Below are 20522 nucleotides of genomic sequence, written 5' to 3' on the forward strand. Positions count from 1 at the left end.
CCACATCGGCCATAATCTCAGCTAATGTATGTTATACATCGTGATTAGATAATGAGCCTATGTTGCATGCATGGGCCACACTCGTATGAGGCAGACGTAGCTAGAGAATGCTGCATGCATGCGCCACACTTGCACTGAGCGCTAGCGCTAGCCTTTTTTGAAAAGTCTTGGGCAATAGAGAAAGAGGGAGCATATTGAGTCTCTCTCTCTCTCCCTCTCTCTCTCTCTCTCTCTCTCTCTCATTCTTCCTGTGTCTATCTCTCTCTCATGCGCAATATCACTCTCAGCGCTAGCGCTTGTCTTGCGAAACCATGGTTTTTGCGAATGCGACCACATCTCGTGGCAATCACTCTCTCTTCTTCTCTATTACCCTCCCTCCATCCTGCGCTCTCTCACCGCCTCATCACAAAATCGTCCGTTGTAAGCTGGAGAAGATGCTCTCTGTAGAAAGCCATCTTCGTCCCCAGCACCTGTGCTGGTTGTATCCATGTCCTCCTGGTGTCTAGCTGAGTCAGGTCCTGGTGGATGAGCCTGATTATCTCGGACTGTGTAAGAGTCAGGGAGGGTGCATCTAGTGAGTATTGGAACGGGTCCAATCTGTCTATACTAAACCCATGCGCCTGGAACCATGATGTCATCTCCCCATACCAACATGTTGTATCTCCCTGCATGGCTAACTGTCGAGAAGACTCAAGTCCAAGGAAGGCATATCTGTCTCTGGGAAATTCCCATATGCACTGTATGAAGGAGACAAATCTGGTGAGCACCTCAACCACTAGTGGGGGGGCAGCTTGCTCTTCTCGGATAATGGCACGTGGTACTGAAACCTTGGCTCTGATGAGTTGCGAGATCATAGAGACTAGGGGCTTCTCCATGTCCCCCACCCATCAGTGCGACCTGTCCTCCCGTGATGATCCAATGAAGGCCCGCAAATCTTAGCTCCATAGAGCAATGCAGAAGCCACAAAGAGTTAGAGCTTCGTCTGAGGCTCCTGAAACTGAACCTGTGAACACATCCTCTCCAATCTACCCAATGCCGAGTGGGCTCTAGTCAATCTAGTCTTTGTTACTCTCCTCAATGAAAATGTTGGTCCACTAAAAACCACTCCAAGGTAAGTGTAAGCATCTATATACTCCACTGTCTTTTGGTCGTGTGTGAATGCAGGCGCTAACCTCCTGATCCACTGTGGGGTGGTATTCAATACCATGACCTTGGTTTTACCAAGGTTGACAAACACCACTTTCATGGGCAAACCTATGCAAAGCATCCAAGTGACGTTGCATCCCCTCCGGAGAGTCGGAGATCCACACAATATCATCAGCATATAACAATCGCAGAATCCATGTACTTGCCAGTGGTGCACCTGTATCCCCATCTCTCTCAAAGTAGTCAAAAACCTCATCCACATACATATCAAATAGAGTAGGAGAGAGCGGGCAGACCTCCTTCACCCCAATAGTGGAGTAAACCGGTGTAGATAGACCCTCTGAGGTGCGTACATGCCCTACTACTAATCTTTACAATTCCATGATCCCCCAAATGAGCTCTGTGGGTACTCCCATCTCTTGTAATGTGCGCATCAATCTAGCTATGGGTACTGTGTCAAATGCTTTGCAGAAGTCCACAAAGCTACAATAGATCCGTCTCCCACAGGATCTGCCCTCCTCGATGATGGCCCTGAGTGTCAAAGATATGGTCAAGAGTAGAAAAACCTCTCATGAACCCTGCCTGCCCAGCTGCACGCACTCCCTCTCTCTCTGCCCATCTACTCAGCTGCTGCTCAAGAATGGATGCGTACAACCGTGCCAATGTGTGTTCAATCATGATAGTGCGATAATTCCTAGGCTCCATAGGGTCTCCTGATTTGAAGATAGGTACAATCGTAGATAGGCTCCAAGTATCAAGCAAGCCCTCACATATGTCACGGTTGAACATGACTGCTAGAAGCTCTGCTAGTAGATCTTTGGCATGCATGAAATGCTCAGCCACCAAGACATCATGATCATATGCTCTCCGAGTACTCATCATGTCAATGGCCTTCTTCACCATCTCAGCAGGTGAAAAAATCATATTTGTGTGGGCATGGATTGGGGGGTTGGGAAGGGGCGGCTGTCCCAAAACTGTGTACAAAACTGATGCGTACTGACCCCAAGTCTTTATAGAGGTAATGGTAGGGGGGAGAGAGTTCGTGAAAGAGCCGCCGTGCCTCATGCGAGTCCTAACTCAAGAATAGCTGGTAGAGATCCTGCTCTAGTCGAGCCAAAAATGTCCTCTTCTTCCGCCACACTAGGCGTCGGAAATCAATCTATGACTGTCTGTGATTGATGTCTCCCAAAAGCACTTCCCTCTGTGAAGTCTAGCTCTGGCGGCATTCCTCATCATACCAACTATTTTGAGGCATGCTCCTAGAACGGCGTCTATGCTCAGGCTGGGTGTGTGGGTATGCCTCTGGTGCTGCATCATGTAATGTCTGTGTCAGTATAGTAGTAAGCTCCTCCAGAGGTCGCCCTGGCTCCTCAGTGCATAGGCGTCTGTAAATCCCGTCTATGTATACAGAATCCGTCTCCCGCGTGAAGGTGTAGTGAGTAGGAGCTGCTACCCGTGGACTGTGTGCTACACTGAACTGGAAAGAGATGGCCAGTGACACAATAGCATGATCCACTGCCACCCCAACAGGTCTCGGCTAAACTATGAGATCTTGAATACTAGAGATGAGGCTTGGGTGTGCCATGACATAATCCACTAAGCTGGCTCCGTGTCTATGTGGAAAGCATGTTAAACCTCCTGCATCGGGAAATCTCTGTAGGCCATTCAAGATGGCCAATCCATCTGCAGTCCCCATGTCTATCAAGTGTCGTCCATACTCAGTATGTTCCCATCCTGTGATAGTCTAGATAGGCCCGTCTTTCCAACATCCATCTCTTTCAGCATCTCCTCTGAAGTATTACAAAATATTGTCTGATGATGGGCAGTCCTAGCATTGAAATCCCCTAGAATGATAATGTCACCATCTTTAGAGAATTCCCAAATGTCATCATCCAAATAGAGAAGGGGGACTGTCCTCAGAGTGGTGCATATACTGATGTACACGGGGGAAAGTAGCAAATAGCAATGTAAAGATATATGCTAGTCTCTGCTCTCAATCTCACCCACATGTACCTAGCTTGCTGATCCCTACAAGCTATATGTATCAATGGCTGCAACTCCTCTCTGAATAACATTGTCACCCCTCTTGAGCCCCGCCCTCTGTGCTTTGATAGTGTCTCCTGTCTACAGGCTGTCTCCCATTTGTATCCACCAATGTGAGTCATAGACTGCCTAGGGGCCTAATGTGTCTCAGAGTAGAAGATGATGTCTCTCCCACTAAAACTCTCCTCAAAGGAACCCACATCAAGACGCATAGGGGCCAAAGCATGTATTGGTGGTACCAAAAAGGGGTGTCTTGGCAGTCCTTTGGTAGAACTTTACAAGCCCCATCTTTATGTGTTTCATGTAAAATAAACTAGCATGCTATATATCAATGGATAGAGTTTCTCATGTAGAATCTAAAACTATGATGTCCGATAAGTTTTGAATTTTACCGGTCCCCACTTTTTTTAAGGGTACCATCAAAAAGTGCAAAAAGTGGTACCACCAATACATGCTTTTACCCATAGATCCATTACAATTCCAGGTAGCGACTTTGAGTGTGGCCCCATAGGTCTCACACCATCATTTGGAGCATGGCTCTAATATTACCACTCTTCCATCTCGGTAAATAGCAATCTTACCTTTTTCCCTTGCCGCTCTAATCTCTGGCATTACCTCTTCCATATGGGCGACATGTGAGAGGGTAAGGTCATCCCCAAGAAAGATGCCCGTCTTCTTAAGAGTTGGTCTCTTCTTCAAAAAGTCCTTCTTCGCTTCCACGGAGGGAAAATGGAGGATAAGTGCCCTTTTTTTCGAGGTTTCCCCCTTGCTGCCACTTTTCTTGTTGCCCACCCTCCAAGCTCTTGAGTGCATCGTCTCATGAACCCCCATAAAGCCATGAGTTATTTTACCTCTTCGTCTACATTATCTTTGTCTTTTAGGCCGCATATTCTCACATGTAGAGAGCGTACACGTCTTCTTTGATCCTCTTCTAGTGTCAGGTTGATGATAGTGGGTGTGGATGTTGTTGCCATATTTTTCCCTTTCTTGGCAACCTCAATCGATTTCTAAGCCTCATCTGCTTTCTGCTTAGTCTTTGTGATAACGTCCACCCAAGAAGTCATCATTTATTTATGTTGCTCTTCCCCCTCTTTGATGGCTCGCACTTGCTCTTTGATTGTGTTGATTTCTTCTATTACTGAGGGTTGAAATTCTCCCTCTTCAAGCGTGTTTTGTGATCATGCCTCCGCGAGCTCCTTCTTGAGTGACGCAATCTCTTCGTCTTGGGCCGTCACGCGATCTCCCATTGCAGTGATCTTGCTTTCTTGGGCAAAACGCGATCTTCGAGCAGTATTATTGTACCTAATAGGTGGCGGTTGATCTTGTTAATTGTCTCGACCATTTCTTCTTTGCACTTTTGAACTGTATCTACCAAGGGGTCAGGCTTGTCATTCTGCTTCCTCATGGTTGGTCGTTGCTAACAAACGAGATGAAAATTTTGCGGCGGAAGGAGACCTACACGCACTTGGGCTTCCACATTATGGATACATGTTCCCACATTAAGCATACAAGGCGTACATTTCTGCAATTTCTACAAATTACAACCAAGCCCCATTTTATATTTCCTAAATCTTTGCAATTTCTAAATTTTGAATTCTCCTGTTTCTAAAATCTACTATTTTTTGCAATTTCCAAAAAATCTGCAGTGTTTGAGAATCTGCTATGTTTTGCTCTCAGAAAAACAAAATTTGCGTAGGAAAAAACTGACTATCTGGTGACTGTTATACCTTTGGGGGGGGGGAGGGGGGGATTGCAGGTCAGCGCGAGGGGGGGGGAGGAGAGAGAGAGAGAGAGAGAGAGAGAGAGAGAGAGAGAGAGAGAGAGAGAGAGAGAGAGAGAGAGAGAGAGAGAGAGAGAGAGAGAGAGAGAGAGAGAGAGAGCAAAGAGAGCTAGTAAGAGGGATGGTGGGTATCAGAGAGAGAGAGAGAGAGAGAGAGAGAGTAGAGTTGAATAGAGAGCAAGGTAGAATTCGATGGCCACTGTCTCTAAATAAAAAAAATTACATGCTTTGACATATGCTTGTTGTGCAGAGGGTACAGAATGTGGCCATTGATTGTATGGAAATTGATCGCACAATATATAAATGAGAATGAAATTATCATTCAGTACAGAGGAGAATATGGAGTGTAGGCTTTGTTGGGGAACCAGATGGGCCATATGATGACAATATTTGAGAGCAATGAGGAGTTCTCCACCAAACTATGCATTGTTTTGGAAATGCAAGCCCGTCGACTGAGAGAGATGTAGGATGAGAAAAGAGACATGTAGATGAGGTAGAATGTGCCCTCAAGGCAGCATTTCTTTTGGAACCGCATCCAAACGTTGTGCAGTTAGATCCATCGACCCATGACTTAGAGTAGATATTTCAAACAAAACCTCACATTACATGGACAATGATAATTTTTGTAAACTATTGTAGACGATCATTTTTAACGTTTTTTTGAACAAAGAGATGTGCTTAATTCTTAAGTAGTTTGATCTTGTATATAAGTGGATTTTTTCTGTTTCTGTATGTCTATCCGTGAGCTGTGAGAAAGATATATGGACCATCTATTCTTGTAATTAAGTGGATTTTATGCATTCTTGTAACTCTTTTCATAAACTTGCAGTCATTGTGGTTGTCCTTTCTTAGTAGTTGAGCACTCACTCCGTGGTTTGTCCTATGTCATCTGATCTCTCTCTCTTTTTGCCTCTCTGTCCCTCTCAGTCTCTCTCTCCATTGAGGACATAATACTTGCTCTTCTTTTCGATGAATAACATTTTGAGTTTGTGGTTTTCTTTAAACACTAGTGTCAGATGTTTAAGACACCCTATCTGGATAGCAATAAAGCAGGGTTACATGACCTTACCCTAAGTCAATTGGCGAATTGAAATTGGAGAAATTACTAAAAAACAATTGCAAATGGAGCATGAAGATCTTACTAACACTCACACCTACTGCAACACTTCTCTTTATATGTATTATACCTCGTTTGGAGGCACATTGTTAGAAGTACACATAAGATCTCCGACCACCCAACCGCCACTCTACAACGATGTCCATTAATGTTGCGGCACAATCAAGGGTGACGGGCTGCAACATTAACCAACATTTGACGGAGGGATCTTTTTGCATAAGATTAGGGAATCTAGAAGAAAGTGCTTGGAGAGAGCTTTTTCAATAAATATTCCAACCCGTCAATTTTCAATAAAAATCTCCCTCCATTCCCCTACTCGCTCTTTTGCCGATAGAGCAAGCGAGTCTTGCAGTAGAGGTGGAGCGTCTCCAGGCGACCTCCATCGTCTGTAAGATCATCGACATCCGACCTAGCAGAGGAGAGGTGCGTGATTTTCTCCAGGCCCTCCTTTTAGTAGAGGTGGGCAAGATCCTCGACGTTCAGCTTCTTGGACGTGGCTACTACCAAATAGAGTTTGAAACCCTTGAGATGGCTTCCACAATGACCTTGGACGCCATCTTGGGGGTCTCAAGCTCTATCTGGTAGTAGCCACGTCCGAGAAGCTAAACGTCAAGGATCTTGCCCACCTCTACTAAAAGGCGGGCTTGGAGGAGATCATGCACCTCTCCTCTGTTAGGTCGGTGTCCATTATCTTACAGATGACGGAGGTTGCCTGGAGACACTCCACCTCTGCTACGAGGCTCGCTTGCTCTGTTGGCAAAAGAGTGAGTAGGGGAAAGGAGAGAGCTTTTTATGGAAAATTGACAAGCTGGAAAATCTATTGAAAAAGCTCTCTCTAAGCACTTTCTACTAGATTCCCTAATCTTATGCAAAAAGCTCCCTCCACCAAATGTTGGTTAATGTCATAGCCCATCACCCGTCATTGTGCCGCAACGCTAACAGACACCGTTGTAGAGTGGCAGTTGGGTGGTTGGAGATCTTATGTGTACTTCTAATAATGTGCCTGCAAACAAGGTACAATACATATAAAGAGAAGTGTTGCAGCAGGTGTGAGTGTCAGTAAGACCCTTCATGCTCCATTTGCAATTGTTGTTTTAGTAATTTCTCCAATTTTAATTCTCCACACAAACATAGGGTAAGGTCATCTAACCCTGCTTTATTGCTATCCAATAGGGTGTCTTAAACATCTGACACTAGTGTTTAAAGAAAACCACAAACTCAAAATGTTATTCATCGAAAAGAAGAGCAAGTCTTATGTCCACATTGACTTAGGGTAAGGTCATATAACCCTACTTTATTACTATCCAAATAGGGTGTCTTAAACATCTGACACTAGTGTTTAAAGGAAACCACAAGCTCAAAATGTTATTCATCGAAAAGAAGAGCAAGTCTTATGTCCTCAATGCAGAGAGGGAGAGAGAGGCAAAAAGAGAGAGAGATTAGATGAGATAGGACGAACCACGGAGTGAGTGCTCAACTACTAAGAAAGGACAGCCACAATGACTACAAGTTTATGAAAAGAGTTACAAGAATGCGTAAAATCCACTTTAAGTACAAGAATAGATGGTCCATATATCTTTCTCACAGCTCACGGATAGACATACAGGAATAGAAAAAATCCACTTATATACAAGATCAAACTACTTAAGAATAAGCACATCTCTTTGTTCAAAAAAACGTTAAAAATGATCGTCTACAATAGTATACAAAAATTATCATTGTCCATGTAATGTGAGGTTTTGTTTGAATTATCTACTCTAAGTCATGGGTTGATGGATCTAACTCCATAATGTTTGGATGTGGTTCCAAAAGAGATGTTGCCTTCAAGGCACGGTCTACCTCATCTGCATGTCTCTTGTCTCATCCTACATCTCTCTCTGTCGACGGGCTTGCATTTCCAAAACAGTGAATAGTTTGGTGGAGAACTCCTCATTACTCTCAAATATTGGCATCATGTGGCCCATCTGGCTCCCCAACAAACCCAACACTCCACATTCTCCTCTGTACTGAACGACAATGTCGTTCTCATTTATATATTGCACGACCAATTTCCATACAAATCCCACGTTCTGTACCCTCTGCACAACAATCATATGTCAAAGCATGCAGAAAAACATTATTTAGAGACAGTGGGCGTCGAATTCTACCTTGCTCTCTATTCAACTCCACACACTCTCTCTCTATCTCTCTCTAACTCCCACCATCCCTCTCACTAGATCTCTATACCCCCCTAGTTCTATCTCTCACCATCTTCAACTCTCTCTCTCTCTCTCTCTCTCTCTCTCTCTCTCTCTATTTATCTATCTATCTTAATTCCTCCCCCTCTCTCTTTCTCTCTCTCCCCACCATTATATCTATGCACATAGCCCCTTGCCCTTCTTTCTCTCTTACGATTCTTTATTCCTCCCACTCTCTCTCTTTCCCTCTCCCATATTTACCACGTCTTTGCCTAAGCGTTAGCGCCCAATAACCTTGATGCATTGTTGTGTGTGTTTGAGAGATAGAGAGAGAGTTAATGTCAATTAGATAGCCGCAATAGTTGTAAAGTTTGAATTGTTTCAAAAACATTGCCTAGCATGCCCTTATATAGTCCCCATTTCCCCGTCTATCCTCGTCTATCTCTCTAGCTCTCCACATCCCTCCCATCATCCCCCATACCTCTCTCTCCCCCTTGCGACTGTCCTTTGCAAGCGCTAGTACCCAATTTAATAACGGCCACTAGCACCCACTACATCTACCTCCATCCGTCTTGTTTTCTCTCCCTCTATCTGTATATATAGCATGCCCTTGCCTGAGTGCTAGTCCCTATCCATCTTGGGGGGGGGGGGGGGGGGGGGGGGGGGGGGGGGGGGGGGGGGGGGGGGTTTGAAAGATAAAGAAAGAGACTTACAGAGAAAAGATAGCTGCGATAAATGTAAAGTTTGAATTTTTTTAAAAACAAAGCATATCATGCCTTTATATAGGCCACGTTTCCCCCGTTTCCTAGCCAATCCTGGCAGAGTTGTTAGTACCCATTGCAGAAGTATCTCCCAAGGGATGACCATAGATGTGTACCTAACCTATGTGAGGTAGTTTTCTTGTTTTTGGCATGTTTCCACCGTCATTTTACCCACCTTGTATTGGTGGCAATATCATATATTGTGCCTCCTGGTGGCCCCAAGTGAACATCTTTTTTCCCCAACCCTCTGCCACTAGTTTGCAACCTACGGACCGATTCCATTTTTTTTAGTTTTTCTCGATATTTGTTGGTTGTGGGTTTTTCAAAGAGTTCGGGCAACCTGGTTGTGTCTCTATATAGGGAGGGGAGGCGACCACCCCTTGTATCATTAGTTTTGGACCTTGGTCATCATCGGCGAGAGCCAACGTTTTGGGTCACTCCCTATTTTATCTTTCTAACCTTTTTGCCAGCTTGCCCTCCCTTTTTTGTACCTTTGCATTGTTAAAAGTCCATCCTCTGTGCTCTCTTCTTCCTTAAATGATCCCTTCTACTCCCTTGCACATCCACGGTTGCTCACGAAGATAGAAAGTTGCTACTAGTATTGTCCACCATCGGAGATGAGAAGTTGTGTACCCATTGCCATTGTTTCATCCACATCCGTACATCTTTTGTTGCCATGGAGACAACATCTTCCTCAAAAGACATTCACCATTCAAATCTAGAAAAATACAGTTTTCCTAACATAAGAAAATAAGGGAAAACTTGAAATCCTCTCGATTTTTAGGGCAAAGTGTGAAGCTTTTGCCGATAATTACACTAAAACTTGTGAAAATTTCCAATTTTCTACAAGGTTAGCTCAAAATCTAACCGTGATTTTAGAATTTTAGCCAGTTAAAATACACTGGACTCTGATTTTTTCCTAGCACAGTCACCATTCACTCCAGCTCTCTTGGATTGGTTCCACGTCTTAAAGCTGAGAGGGGGTGTTAAGAGCTTCACCACTGTCCGATGCTGGCTGCAACATCTGTGAGGGTTGTGGTTGTGCTCGACAGTACATAAGGTACCCCACGTCATGTTTTTCCAAGCACGCCTCTACTATGAGGTCGCGGGGCCCATGTGTAAGCTCAAGCAGGCGTAGATGATCCCTAGCACCCCACCCCTAAGCTCTAGTTCCCAGCCATCTTCTCCCCTCTTGCAAATTCAGTCTCTATCTCTTCCTTTCAACGCTTTTTGGCAAGCACTAGCACCCAAACTTAAAACACTCTACATGTGTATTCAGATGTGGCTAAAGAGGAAAAGCGACAGGCCAAACAGGGAAGAGAAAAGGCTGGAGAAAGGTGGATATCCTCATCGTCAGTTCTACATCATCATCGTATTATGGAACAAAGCCAACCGGACCCACAGACCATGCATTATATGGCACGAAGCCGGGCCCATAGACCATGCTGTCAGCAGAGAAAGGGTTTTCATCGAATAGAAGCCTGTTTAGCATGGAATGAGCATTTGGAATTTCGGAGGAGTGGTGCCAAATTCCAAATTTCCAATTTGGCAAATAATCACATGCACTCCGCTTGGCCGTCACTTGCGAATTTCAAGGTCAGAGGGTATGAGGGGCATTACAAAACTACTGTATATGAGTATATCATGTTGTTCAACCAATGTGACTAGGTCCACCATCAAGATCATTGATAAAGAGATAGCATATCTTTCCTTTCTTTTGAATCACATTAGCAGCTTTTTGGTATCTCTGTCGAATGAGAATGGAGGGTTCACCAACATTCCCACTCTCAGGCCCATTACCAGCACTCATCATGATGGGGCTCACAGATTGAATCAAGCAACACAACACGCAATAAAGATAAAGAAGTTTCACAAAAATTCAAAGAGAGAGAGAGAGAGAGAGAGAGAGAGAGACTTGAAAAGGTAGAATAGAATGGCAAGGAGGCTAGAGGAAACAAGTATCACCACATGATTACCTGAATCTGTTCAGATTGAATGTTAGTTAGCAAGCTGCCGACAATTTTGGCCAATATTCGTGAGAAGAGCATGTATTTTGAGGAGAGGACATTGCCAAAATCATATTATGGTGTTGATAGCCTCTCCCCGTATCATTGAATTGATCAGATCAAGTTCCTACAAACCTTAGACGATGCAATTCTCCATTATAATAGTTAGAAGATCCATTCTCAATAGCATTATCATCAAAGGCTCGCCGTTCGCCCTATCAATAAAACAAAGGAGCATCAGATTCAAGCTCGCATTGAGGAGGATTTCAACAACCAGTTGTTAGTGTATACCATGTGAGCGCAACGCGGAACTGGTGATCGAGTTGCACATTAAATGAATTAATAGTGTTTCTCTTGGATTCGCTTCTCATGTACAAAATATGCGGATTTCCTCTTCCGCTTCCACCCACCCTTTCTCTGGCCCTTCGCCATGTGCATCCAAGGTAGAACAGGCTTTTGTTAGACCTCTTCTCCCTTACTGTCATTAGAAGTCTTCTCCCTCGCGTAATATTAAAAATGATTGGTACAACCTACTCGCCCCCCTCTCTCTCTCTCTCTCTCTCTCTCTCTCTCTCTCTCTCTCGCGCGCGCACTGAGCGCTAGCCTTTGTCTTTGTTTTGAAAAAGCTCCTCTCAAACCTCTCTCTTGCATTGAGCACTAACGCCGCCTGGCACCTGCTAAGAGTCCACCCGCTGCCTACTGCCAACTACCAAGCGGAAGAGTCTTTGAGGTATCTCTAGGCAAGCCGCCAGGTCAAACCCTCCCAGCTTGTGGCATAGGGGAGAGAGAGCACTGCGAATAATTAGAGGGCGGAGGATGCATCACGTCCTTAGCGCCTAATTTGCCTTAACCCACCCAAATCTTCTCTCTATCGATCACACCCACTAGTCTTTAGAATCATACCCTCACACAGAGAGTAACTTTCACAATACCTAGGCCTACTTATAATTCAAACCTCTTAGATCAGTAAAAGAAATATGTCTTAATTCGGTACAACAATCAGTATGATTTGCCTACAACTCTAATTTTATTCAGAAAGCGCACATCGGCCATAATCTCAGCTAATGTATATTATACATTGTAATTAGATAATGAGCATATGTTGCATGCATGCACCACACTCGTATGAGGCAGACGTAGCTAGATAATGAGCCTGCGCTACATGCATGTGTATACTCGCATTGAGCGCTAGCGCTAGCCTTTTTTGAAAAAACTTGGGCAATACAGAAAGAGGGAGCACATAAATGCATATCGAGTCTCTCTCTCTCTCTCTCTCTCTCTCTCTCTCTCTCTCTTCTAGTGTCTATCTCTCTCTCTCATGTGCAATATCACTCTAAGTGCTAGCACTTGTCTTGCAAAACCATGATTTTTGCGAACTCAACCACAACTCGTGGCAATCACTCTCTCTCCCTCTCGATCACCCTCCCTCCATCCTGCTCTCTCTCACTTGCTTCTGTTGCAAGTGAGCGCTCAATTTCCTATTTTTCACTTGGATAAGAAATTTATGCTATAGAAAAATTTACAAAAAGATGGAAAGCCCTTAAGAGGGATAGAGAGAGAGAGAGAGAGAGAGAGAGAGAGAGAGAGAGAGGGATGAGGGGAAAATAGGGAGAGAGATAGAAAAAGAGAGAGGGGGGGACCCATGTAGAGAGATGAGGGAAAAATAGAGAGAGAGAGAGAGAGAGAGAGAGAGAGAGAGAGAGATAGCAAAGAGGGAGAGTGATAGAGAGAGAAAGAGAAATAGAGGGAGAGGGTTATAGAGATAGAGAGAGATACAAAGGAGAATGAGAGGAGATAGAGAGAGAAAACCAAGGAAAAGAGGAAGATAGAACACAATCACATGTGGCAGATCTATAACACAATCACTCAATGCCTTACAAGAGTCCCCAATATATGGCTAGTGGAAAAGGGACAAACATGGCTGCTTTAGAGTTGTTGGCATTAGAGACAGGAGGCTTATAGTGAAGAAGACTGCAATTACGAAAACCAGCAATGTGCGCTATCGACCAGGAGTATCAACTCAACCTCCAAAAGAATTGAATCGGTAGTAACTATGGAAGCCCGGATTGTGCAGCACATTATCGTGAAGGCAGTCATGCATGAAAAATTCATGGTGGAGACATCTTCTTCGCAAGTACGGGAGGAAAGGTATAAATTTCATATTGTAAATAGACGATGTTTACATGTAGAGACTTTGCAGAATGAGTGGCACAAAACAAACCATATATAGCTTGCAAGCATTTTTACTTCATCTTCCTTCACTACTTTTGCTTGGATTTAAACCACAATATGTTTATCCATCAAGGCAACGTGACAAATGAAGATTTTCTTCGTGCGTTCAACTATCGTCGTACAGCAAAAAAAGGTCCTTCTTGTGTCTTCTTCTCCTTCCCCTATGTTCAAACCATTATTTTTATGGTGTACATGTTAGTTTCAAGGTTCAATTGGATAGGGAGATAACAAAGAAAGATCCCTCCAAAAAGCTCTCTCCATAGAGGGCATGGAAAGCTTTATCCTACTGAAATAAAGGCTTACAAAATGCTCCCTCGAAATCTCCCTCCAAAAGCTCTCTCCATTCCCATTCCTCGAAAGAGCAAGTCGGATGGTGGGCTTTGCAAGGTTGGGCGAGGGGTTTCTTGAGAGTCCCTCTGGGGTGGAGCGTGAGCCTCCATCTGTGTCTATTGTTGTGTAGGAACGAGAGACGAAAGGAGACGACCCTCTCAAGAAGCCTTGACAAGCAATGTTAGGAGACCAAACCCTTTGGAGCAGGTCAAGAGACGCCTTCAAGGGGAGAGGTGGCAGCGAAAGGAACAAGGGGGGGGGGGGGGAGACAATGCATGAAGGGGGGGAGTGGCAATCAGGATGATAGCGATCGGGAGGGGCAGAGCGAGGGGGGGAGGTGGCAAGGGAGAAGCACGAGAGGGGGGAGGGCTGGAGAAAGGGGGATGGAGCACGTGTGTGCAAGAGGAGGGGGTGGAGCGAGGGGGGTAGCACGAGAGGCTGGAGCGGGGGGGGAAGAGGGGGGGGGGGGGGGGGGGGGGGGGGGGGGGGGGGGACAACAGCAGCCAACGCATTCTAGATAAGCTCACTGTGATATTTTTATTCAAAGGCTTTTACAAAAAATTGGTGTGTTGAGCAATGACTTGGTTGATATGTATGCCAAATGTGGGTCTCTTGTGCGGGATATCGTCTCTTGTGTAGGATATGCCCAATAGGGGGCAGGTCCAAAAAGCTCTAGGCTATTTTTAGTGGGTGCAAAGCGAGGGCCTCTCTCCAGACGCTATCACCTATGCATGCGTGCATCTTGAAGGCATGTGGATCTACGCAAGACGTTGATATAGGCATAAAAATTCACATTAATATTGTTAGTCAGGGGCTATTGATAAAAGATGTCGTGCTTGGCAATGCCTTTGTGGACATGTTTGTTAAATGTGGTACACTTCAGAGTGCACCAAAAGTTCTCAAGAGATGCTCTTTTCCCTTTGCATCTCGTCAAAATAGTTCAAAGCTTCCTCGCCATGCCAATGTTGGGCACGATACTCTCAAGTGCACAAAGCATCTAGTTTAGACATTGATGGTTTGTAGGCTTGCCAACTCTATTACGCATAACGGAGTCCAAAGATCAATGTCAATTTGGGTGCTTCATTAGGGCCAAAAACGACTCAAAAAGGGCTGTTTGTTAATCTAAGGATTAAGGAATAGTCCAATAGTTATTTGACACGTATACAAAAGTATGGCACTCTTGTCTCCTCTATTGTGGGTTTTGGTGGTCCTATTTTGACGGAGAACCGCTAAATGTTTTGATCACAAGGCTGAAACTGCTATATTTAGGTGCTTTCGGCGAGAGAGCTCATTAAATTTGCGGCTCAAAGCAATGAAGTCTCGTCTTTTATTCTATTTTATATTTCACAAAAGCGTTGTCAAAAGATACGAAATCTATGTCAGAAGGCTCTCAAAACAAGAGCATTAATGATAAATCACCTACTTTTTTCAAACGTATACCTTTCTCGCTCTTTAGTTTGTGAGAGGTTTTAGTTTCTCTAGTTTCCGTGTATACTTTCTTTCTTCTCTAATCTCTGAGTTTCCATGGCATCTTTTGCACGTCGCCCTTCACATAACATAACTTCTTGTGACTTTCATAACGTTAGAGAGGATGGTCTTTGGAAGTCCATATCTTTTCGTGTGAATGACTGGGTAACAATGCTTCCTTCATGCAAAGGTGTACACAGAGTGAAGAGAACTAAACGCGATAAAGTAAAAAACCATTGGAAAGGTCGTGTTCTTGCTTTCAAAGTGACCGACAATGGCTGGCTAGCTAAGGTTCAACATGTGTACATGGCCAAGGATATGGTGTTAGACTGGGAAGAACATCCCACACTGCATTCTTACTGTAAGTACAAAAAAAAACTATTTGATACAGTGAATTTTTTTCATTATCCCATTGTTTTTCTAAATTTTTGATTCCATTCCAGATATATTTCCTTCAACAGCTGTGGAATGGCAGCCTGTGAAGAGTCTGAGTGGGACGTTCAAAGCAATGCATAAAGGGATTGCAGATGCTATGTATGCTGACAAGCCACCTTCCTTTTACAAAACAATGGATTTGTTTGTCTATTTTGCAGAATACAAAGTTCCATCACGAGAAGGTGCATATGGAGAACTACATCAGTTACTCGTTCCCACCATAAGCTCACTTGATTAGGAAGCTCCTGATGCATGTACTATATCAAGCTTCAAATCCAAGATCAAAGAAGACATCCTTAAAGCTATGTCTCCAGGCAGGATATCAAGAACGATTAAAGTTCAATGGTTCTTGCCTATACATGTCTTTGTGGCATGTTTCAAAATAATGGATTTGCAGAGGACAAAGACGATGTGGCTTAATAGAAGACTTTCTATGAATGAACTTGATAATGTTCTTGGAGACAGATGGAGCACCAAAGAAACTTTCCATATTGGTGACAATATTAGTTGTAGAGTAACCTCAAATTCTATGTATCTCATATCAACTATGTCGTCAATCATTAGTTCTGGGCTACGACTATAGGAGATGCAGAAGCAAATTAGGTAGCTGGGTTCCTCTCGACTTTGAGGAAAATTGTCCAGAGTTTGAACTAAAGGTCACAGTACATCCACACACCGAGTATAGAAGCCTGATAGTAACAACAAATTGGAGACTAAATGATGTTAGAGAATCTCTTGAGTTTCTTGATGAAACATCTCCCGAGTATAGATTCAAAATGGATGAAATTGTGGTGAGCACAAGGATGGAGAATTCAACCTCTTGCATCACATGCCTTCCCCCAAAAAGAGTTGTATTTGAGCCACTTGCAAGGACTTGAAAAAAAAAGTTCAATATTGTAATCATTTTGCAAATATATTTATCTTTTCTCTACTTATGTTGTTTTAAACTTGCATGACATCATGATACACATTTAAGAATCGACAGTTGGTATTAAGTATTTGAAGTACAAAATTATGAATCACCAAAGGGTATAGATATATGTTCATATGGACAAAATGAACAAAAGTGTACATAGCTTTTGTGGACTATTCAATCATGAAATTCCACTTTTCTTTTTGCCTGAGAGGATTCTGCATCCTCAGAGACCCTTTTCCTTTTGTGTTCAGAAGGGGGTGAAAGTTCAGGAGTGGGTGGTGGTGGTGACTTGGCAGGGGTTGGTGCTTTGGACCCCTTAGGGCTTGGCACGGGTGACTTGGCAGGGGTTGGTGCTTTGGGCTCCTTAGGACTAGCTGTCTTGGGTGATTTGGCAGCTTTCTTTGACAACATAAATGGTAGCTTGAAAGGTGAGCTAGGTGCCTCCCCCTTATTGTTCTTAAGTGTACGACGCTTTTGAACCTTGAATTTCAATGGTGAGTGGAATGGATGGCCCTTTGTATCTGCTCTTTTTTTTGCAGGGCTCTCAGTGGGACTCTTCCCCTTGGCAGTCTTCTTAGTGGGACTCTTCCCCTTGGCAGAACTCTTCTTTTTGGTAGGACTCTTCCCCTTGGCAGGGATCTTCTTCTTGGGACTCTTCCCCTTGACAGGACTCTTCACCTTGGTAGGACTCTTCTTGTGATCCTTTTTCTTTGTATGGATCTTTGCAGGACTTTTCTTCTTTTGATCCATTTTCTTTGCATCCAAACCTTTGGTGGCTCTACCTTTCTTTGGTGGCAAAGGAGAATCTGGATCATTTGGATTTATTGATCTTTCCAAAACCATAGAAACAGCCTTCTCTCTCACCCACATGACCCAAGACTCTGGATAGTCATGCAACTGAAAAAAATAGAAAAAGGAACTAAAGGACATGACATACATACATAAAACATCAAAATAAATACATGAACCACACTTACAGTGAGTGTAGTCATCCGGCACCTTGACTCAAGATATCTCCATGCATTTGCAAGCACCCTCCATCCACAAGATGTTGAGTCTGTCTGTAAAGGCACTTTTTGATTGTAGTACTTGAAAGCTTCTATATTGTAATCCTTGTTTGTGGTACTCAGGTGACCAACAATAAGTTTGGCAGCACTGCAAGAAGACATTGAATCAAAAAGCTACTAATAGAAAACAATGGGCCATCATCAAGCATAGATTATGCTTCATACTTACAGTTTACTTTTCCCATGGATACTTGACAATGAATTCATAAATATAATATCTTTCTCCAAAAGATTGAAGATAATAAGACTCCAATGTCCTCTACAAAATAAAAAACAAATTAGCTAAGAATACCACAAAATGTTAAAAATAACATGTAAGGAGTTAAGAATTACCCTTCAACATAGGGGTATAATATGTAATTGCAAGTCAGCATGTTAAAATCATCAAAAAAACTTGAAAGGGTTCCTTGCTTGTTGAAAAGGCACTATGTCACTAGAGGGTCAAGTATGGCAATTTGCATAGCTAGAGCCTCTGGAAGATCCCTCATAAGACACCTGGAAAAGGAAACACAAGCCACAATGAGCCCCTTGTGCCTGTCTGCCATGCACATGCACATTATAATAATTAGCAAAGCAACACACCTGAGAGAGATATAGAGCACAGTGTCACCAAGCTCAATGTTGGGATTTACAAGCATACTTGTGTCTTGAGGGAATATGTGCAAATATGCCTCAGTATCTCCAAACAAGGAAACATCCACCACCATTTGGCCTGTGACTTTTTCATAAAGAAGAGAGTTGGATGCTCTTAAAATTTCAGCTTTCTCTTTAAGGATAGCGTCCTCGGATATCATGTCTTGCTCCCTCTCAACTTCCTCAACTGCTTTAATATCCTGATACTTTCTTGTCTCGTATTCATGTGTAACATCCTCAATGACAACCCCAGAATCTTTCTGCTGCCTGGAAGGAGGGATGTTTAAAATTTGGAAGGCTCTAAGATCCTCACTAGGAATGAGCTCAAGAGCCTTATCAAACTTGTACCTTAGCCTTGACACAAGCACAAAATCTTTGCTCATAAGTGTGACCCTGTGAGCAAATGCAGCTGCAATGTAGCTATCATTCATAAAGTCTATGAGAAAATCCTCAGCAGCTTCCTGAAGGCACATCACAGCTTGAGATTGCCACCTCACCGAGACAAAAGTTTTGATATTCATCATGCTTACAAGTCTATGAGATATCTCTTTCACAACCCTCATGAAAGAGAGCTTTGGAATTAGTAGACAAGTAGACTTTTGTGCCTTCCTTATTTTTCTTAGGGACTTCACCTGATAATTCAATCTCTTTCTGGCATTGGCCCTCTCACGAGGTTGTGGAGGGGGTGCTTTCTCTGCATCTTTCTCAGCATCACCTACTTCTGGATCGGTTGGGGCTTGGTAGACCTTCCTTGCAGTTTGCTTAGTCCTGGCCATTTGGGTACAAGAACACACCACGCGACAGAGGGGTAGGCCACAACCTTCAAGATGTTTCTATCGCGCCGTGTGTGATGAGAAGGATAACACGACGCGATAGAAGGCTGACAAAAGCTGTGGAAAGCGTCGTATGTGACCACAGGAACGTGCGAAAAGAATATCGCAGAACTTCCTGTACGACGCGATAGAGGGCGCAACCACACCCTAGAACATCGCCATATCGCGCCGTATGCGAGGTGAAATCTTTAAGCCGAGAAGCCCCGCACGACGCGATGAGAGCCCCACCCAGAAGTTGCAACATACTCTTATCGCATCATATGGGAAGCCATGAATATTTGGAGGTAGAGACTACCACAACGCTGTAGAAGGCACACAAACACCGTTGGAAATGGTATAGAGCATCGTATGCGAGGTCAAATTTTTATGAAGTGTCGACCTCCCGCACGACGCGATGAGGGGTTCACCGAGACTCTGGGACTTGCGCCAATCACGTCGTAAGGGACGCTTAGGAAGCGGTAGAAAGTAGAAAGTGCGCCCACATGCCCAACAGTTCCGGTCGCGTCGATGAGAGGAAACTTGGTTTGGCTTAGTGGACGGATGACAAGTGTACGGGTAGTTGAAGACGACATGACGCGAATGTCAACTATAGGAGAAAGCACAAAATGAGCACGTGACAAGTGTTTATACATAAAACCGTCCGTACAACGACCGTTGTACGCATGACATGTGGCACGTGTGCATGGCTAACATGTGTCACTAACGGTCATATATCGGATATATATATAGCTTGGTCTCGAATTTTAAAATGGTCCACGTTCACTTGTCGCATACGACGCGAGATATTATCTATTTTTGTGTAGTCCTTTCGCCTCGCACAATCTTATCTTTGCAATTTGCACATTGGTGGACGCTATCGCTTTTTGTTTGCCTTGTCACGTACGACGCGCAGGGAAAAAGTTCCAAAGGTTGGGTCGAACGCCTATCGCGTCGTTTGGTGTTGTTTTACGGTTTTGGTTGGCTTTGTCCCGCACGACGCGCAGGGAAGCAATTCCAAAGGCCAGGTCCAACGTCTATCGCGTCGTTTGGTACGTTTGGTGTTTGTGTGGTTTTGTCCCGCACGACGCGCAAGGAGGCATTTCCGGAGCTTGGATCAAGCGCCTATCGCGTGGTCTGGTTTCGTTTTGGTGTGGTACATTGGCACTTGTACCTAGCTTCACCTGTCGACTTTTCCTCTACTATGATGAAAGGCCGGGAGGAGATTTTGGAGGAGTCCAAGTGAAAAACTATTGGTGGCTGTGATGGATGGTGGTGACATGGAGGTGTACACCAAAGCATATGAAATATTCAATCCTGTGTTTGATCTTGCAGCTTTGCTAGACCATTTGAAAGACTTCTTGGCAGAAGAATTCAAAGAGTTTGAAGAAGCAGTTGAAGGCAAGTGTTTGGTTTTAGATGGGAAGGCGTATTGTCATCTAACCGAATATACTACAAACTCAATTGAAAAGAGCAAAGTAACAAGGAGGTTTGGAAGATTTTCTAAGAAGACTTCCTTTGTTTGTCCACCCACCATTTCTTGTCAATTACATTTGAAACCTTGTAACCTTGTTCCAAAAGAAGTTGCTTTTCTTTTCTTTTT

General features: G+C 43.8%; 1 protein-coding gene across 1 annotated transcript; it reads right to left on the reverse strand.

Moving 5' to 3' along the window:
• Positions 1-7758: 7758 nt before the first annotated feature.
• LOC147436208 (uncharacterized) lies at positions 7759-18886 on the reverse strand. Its single transcript, XM_086487839.1, has 4 exons — positions 18743-18886; positions 11166-11245; positions 11001-11034; positions 7759-8164 (listed from the first exon to the last, which is right to left on the reverse strand). Exons 1-4 carry the CDS (start codon positions 18884-18886, stop codon positions 7952-7954), a joined length of 471 nt encoding a protein of 156 aa, XP_086343965.1. The 3' UTR covers positions 7759-7951.
• Between the last annotated feature and the right edge of the window lie 1636 nt (positions 18887-20522).

The sequence above is a fragment of the Adiantum capillus-veneris genome, chromosome 18, assembly GCF_014529385.1.
Source record: "Adiantum capillus-veneris isolate H3 chromosome 18, ASM1452938v2, whole genome shotgun sequence".
NCBI lineage: Eukaryota > Viridiplantae > Streptophyta > Polypodiopsida > Polypodiales > Pteridaceae > Adiantum > Adiantum capillus-veneris.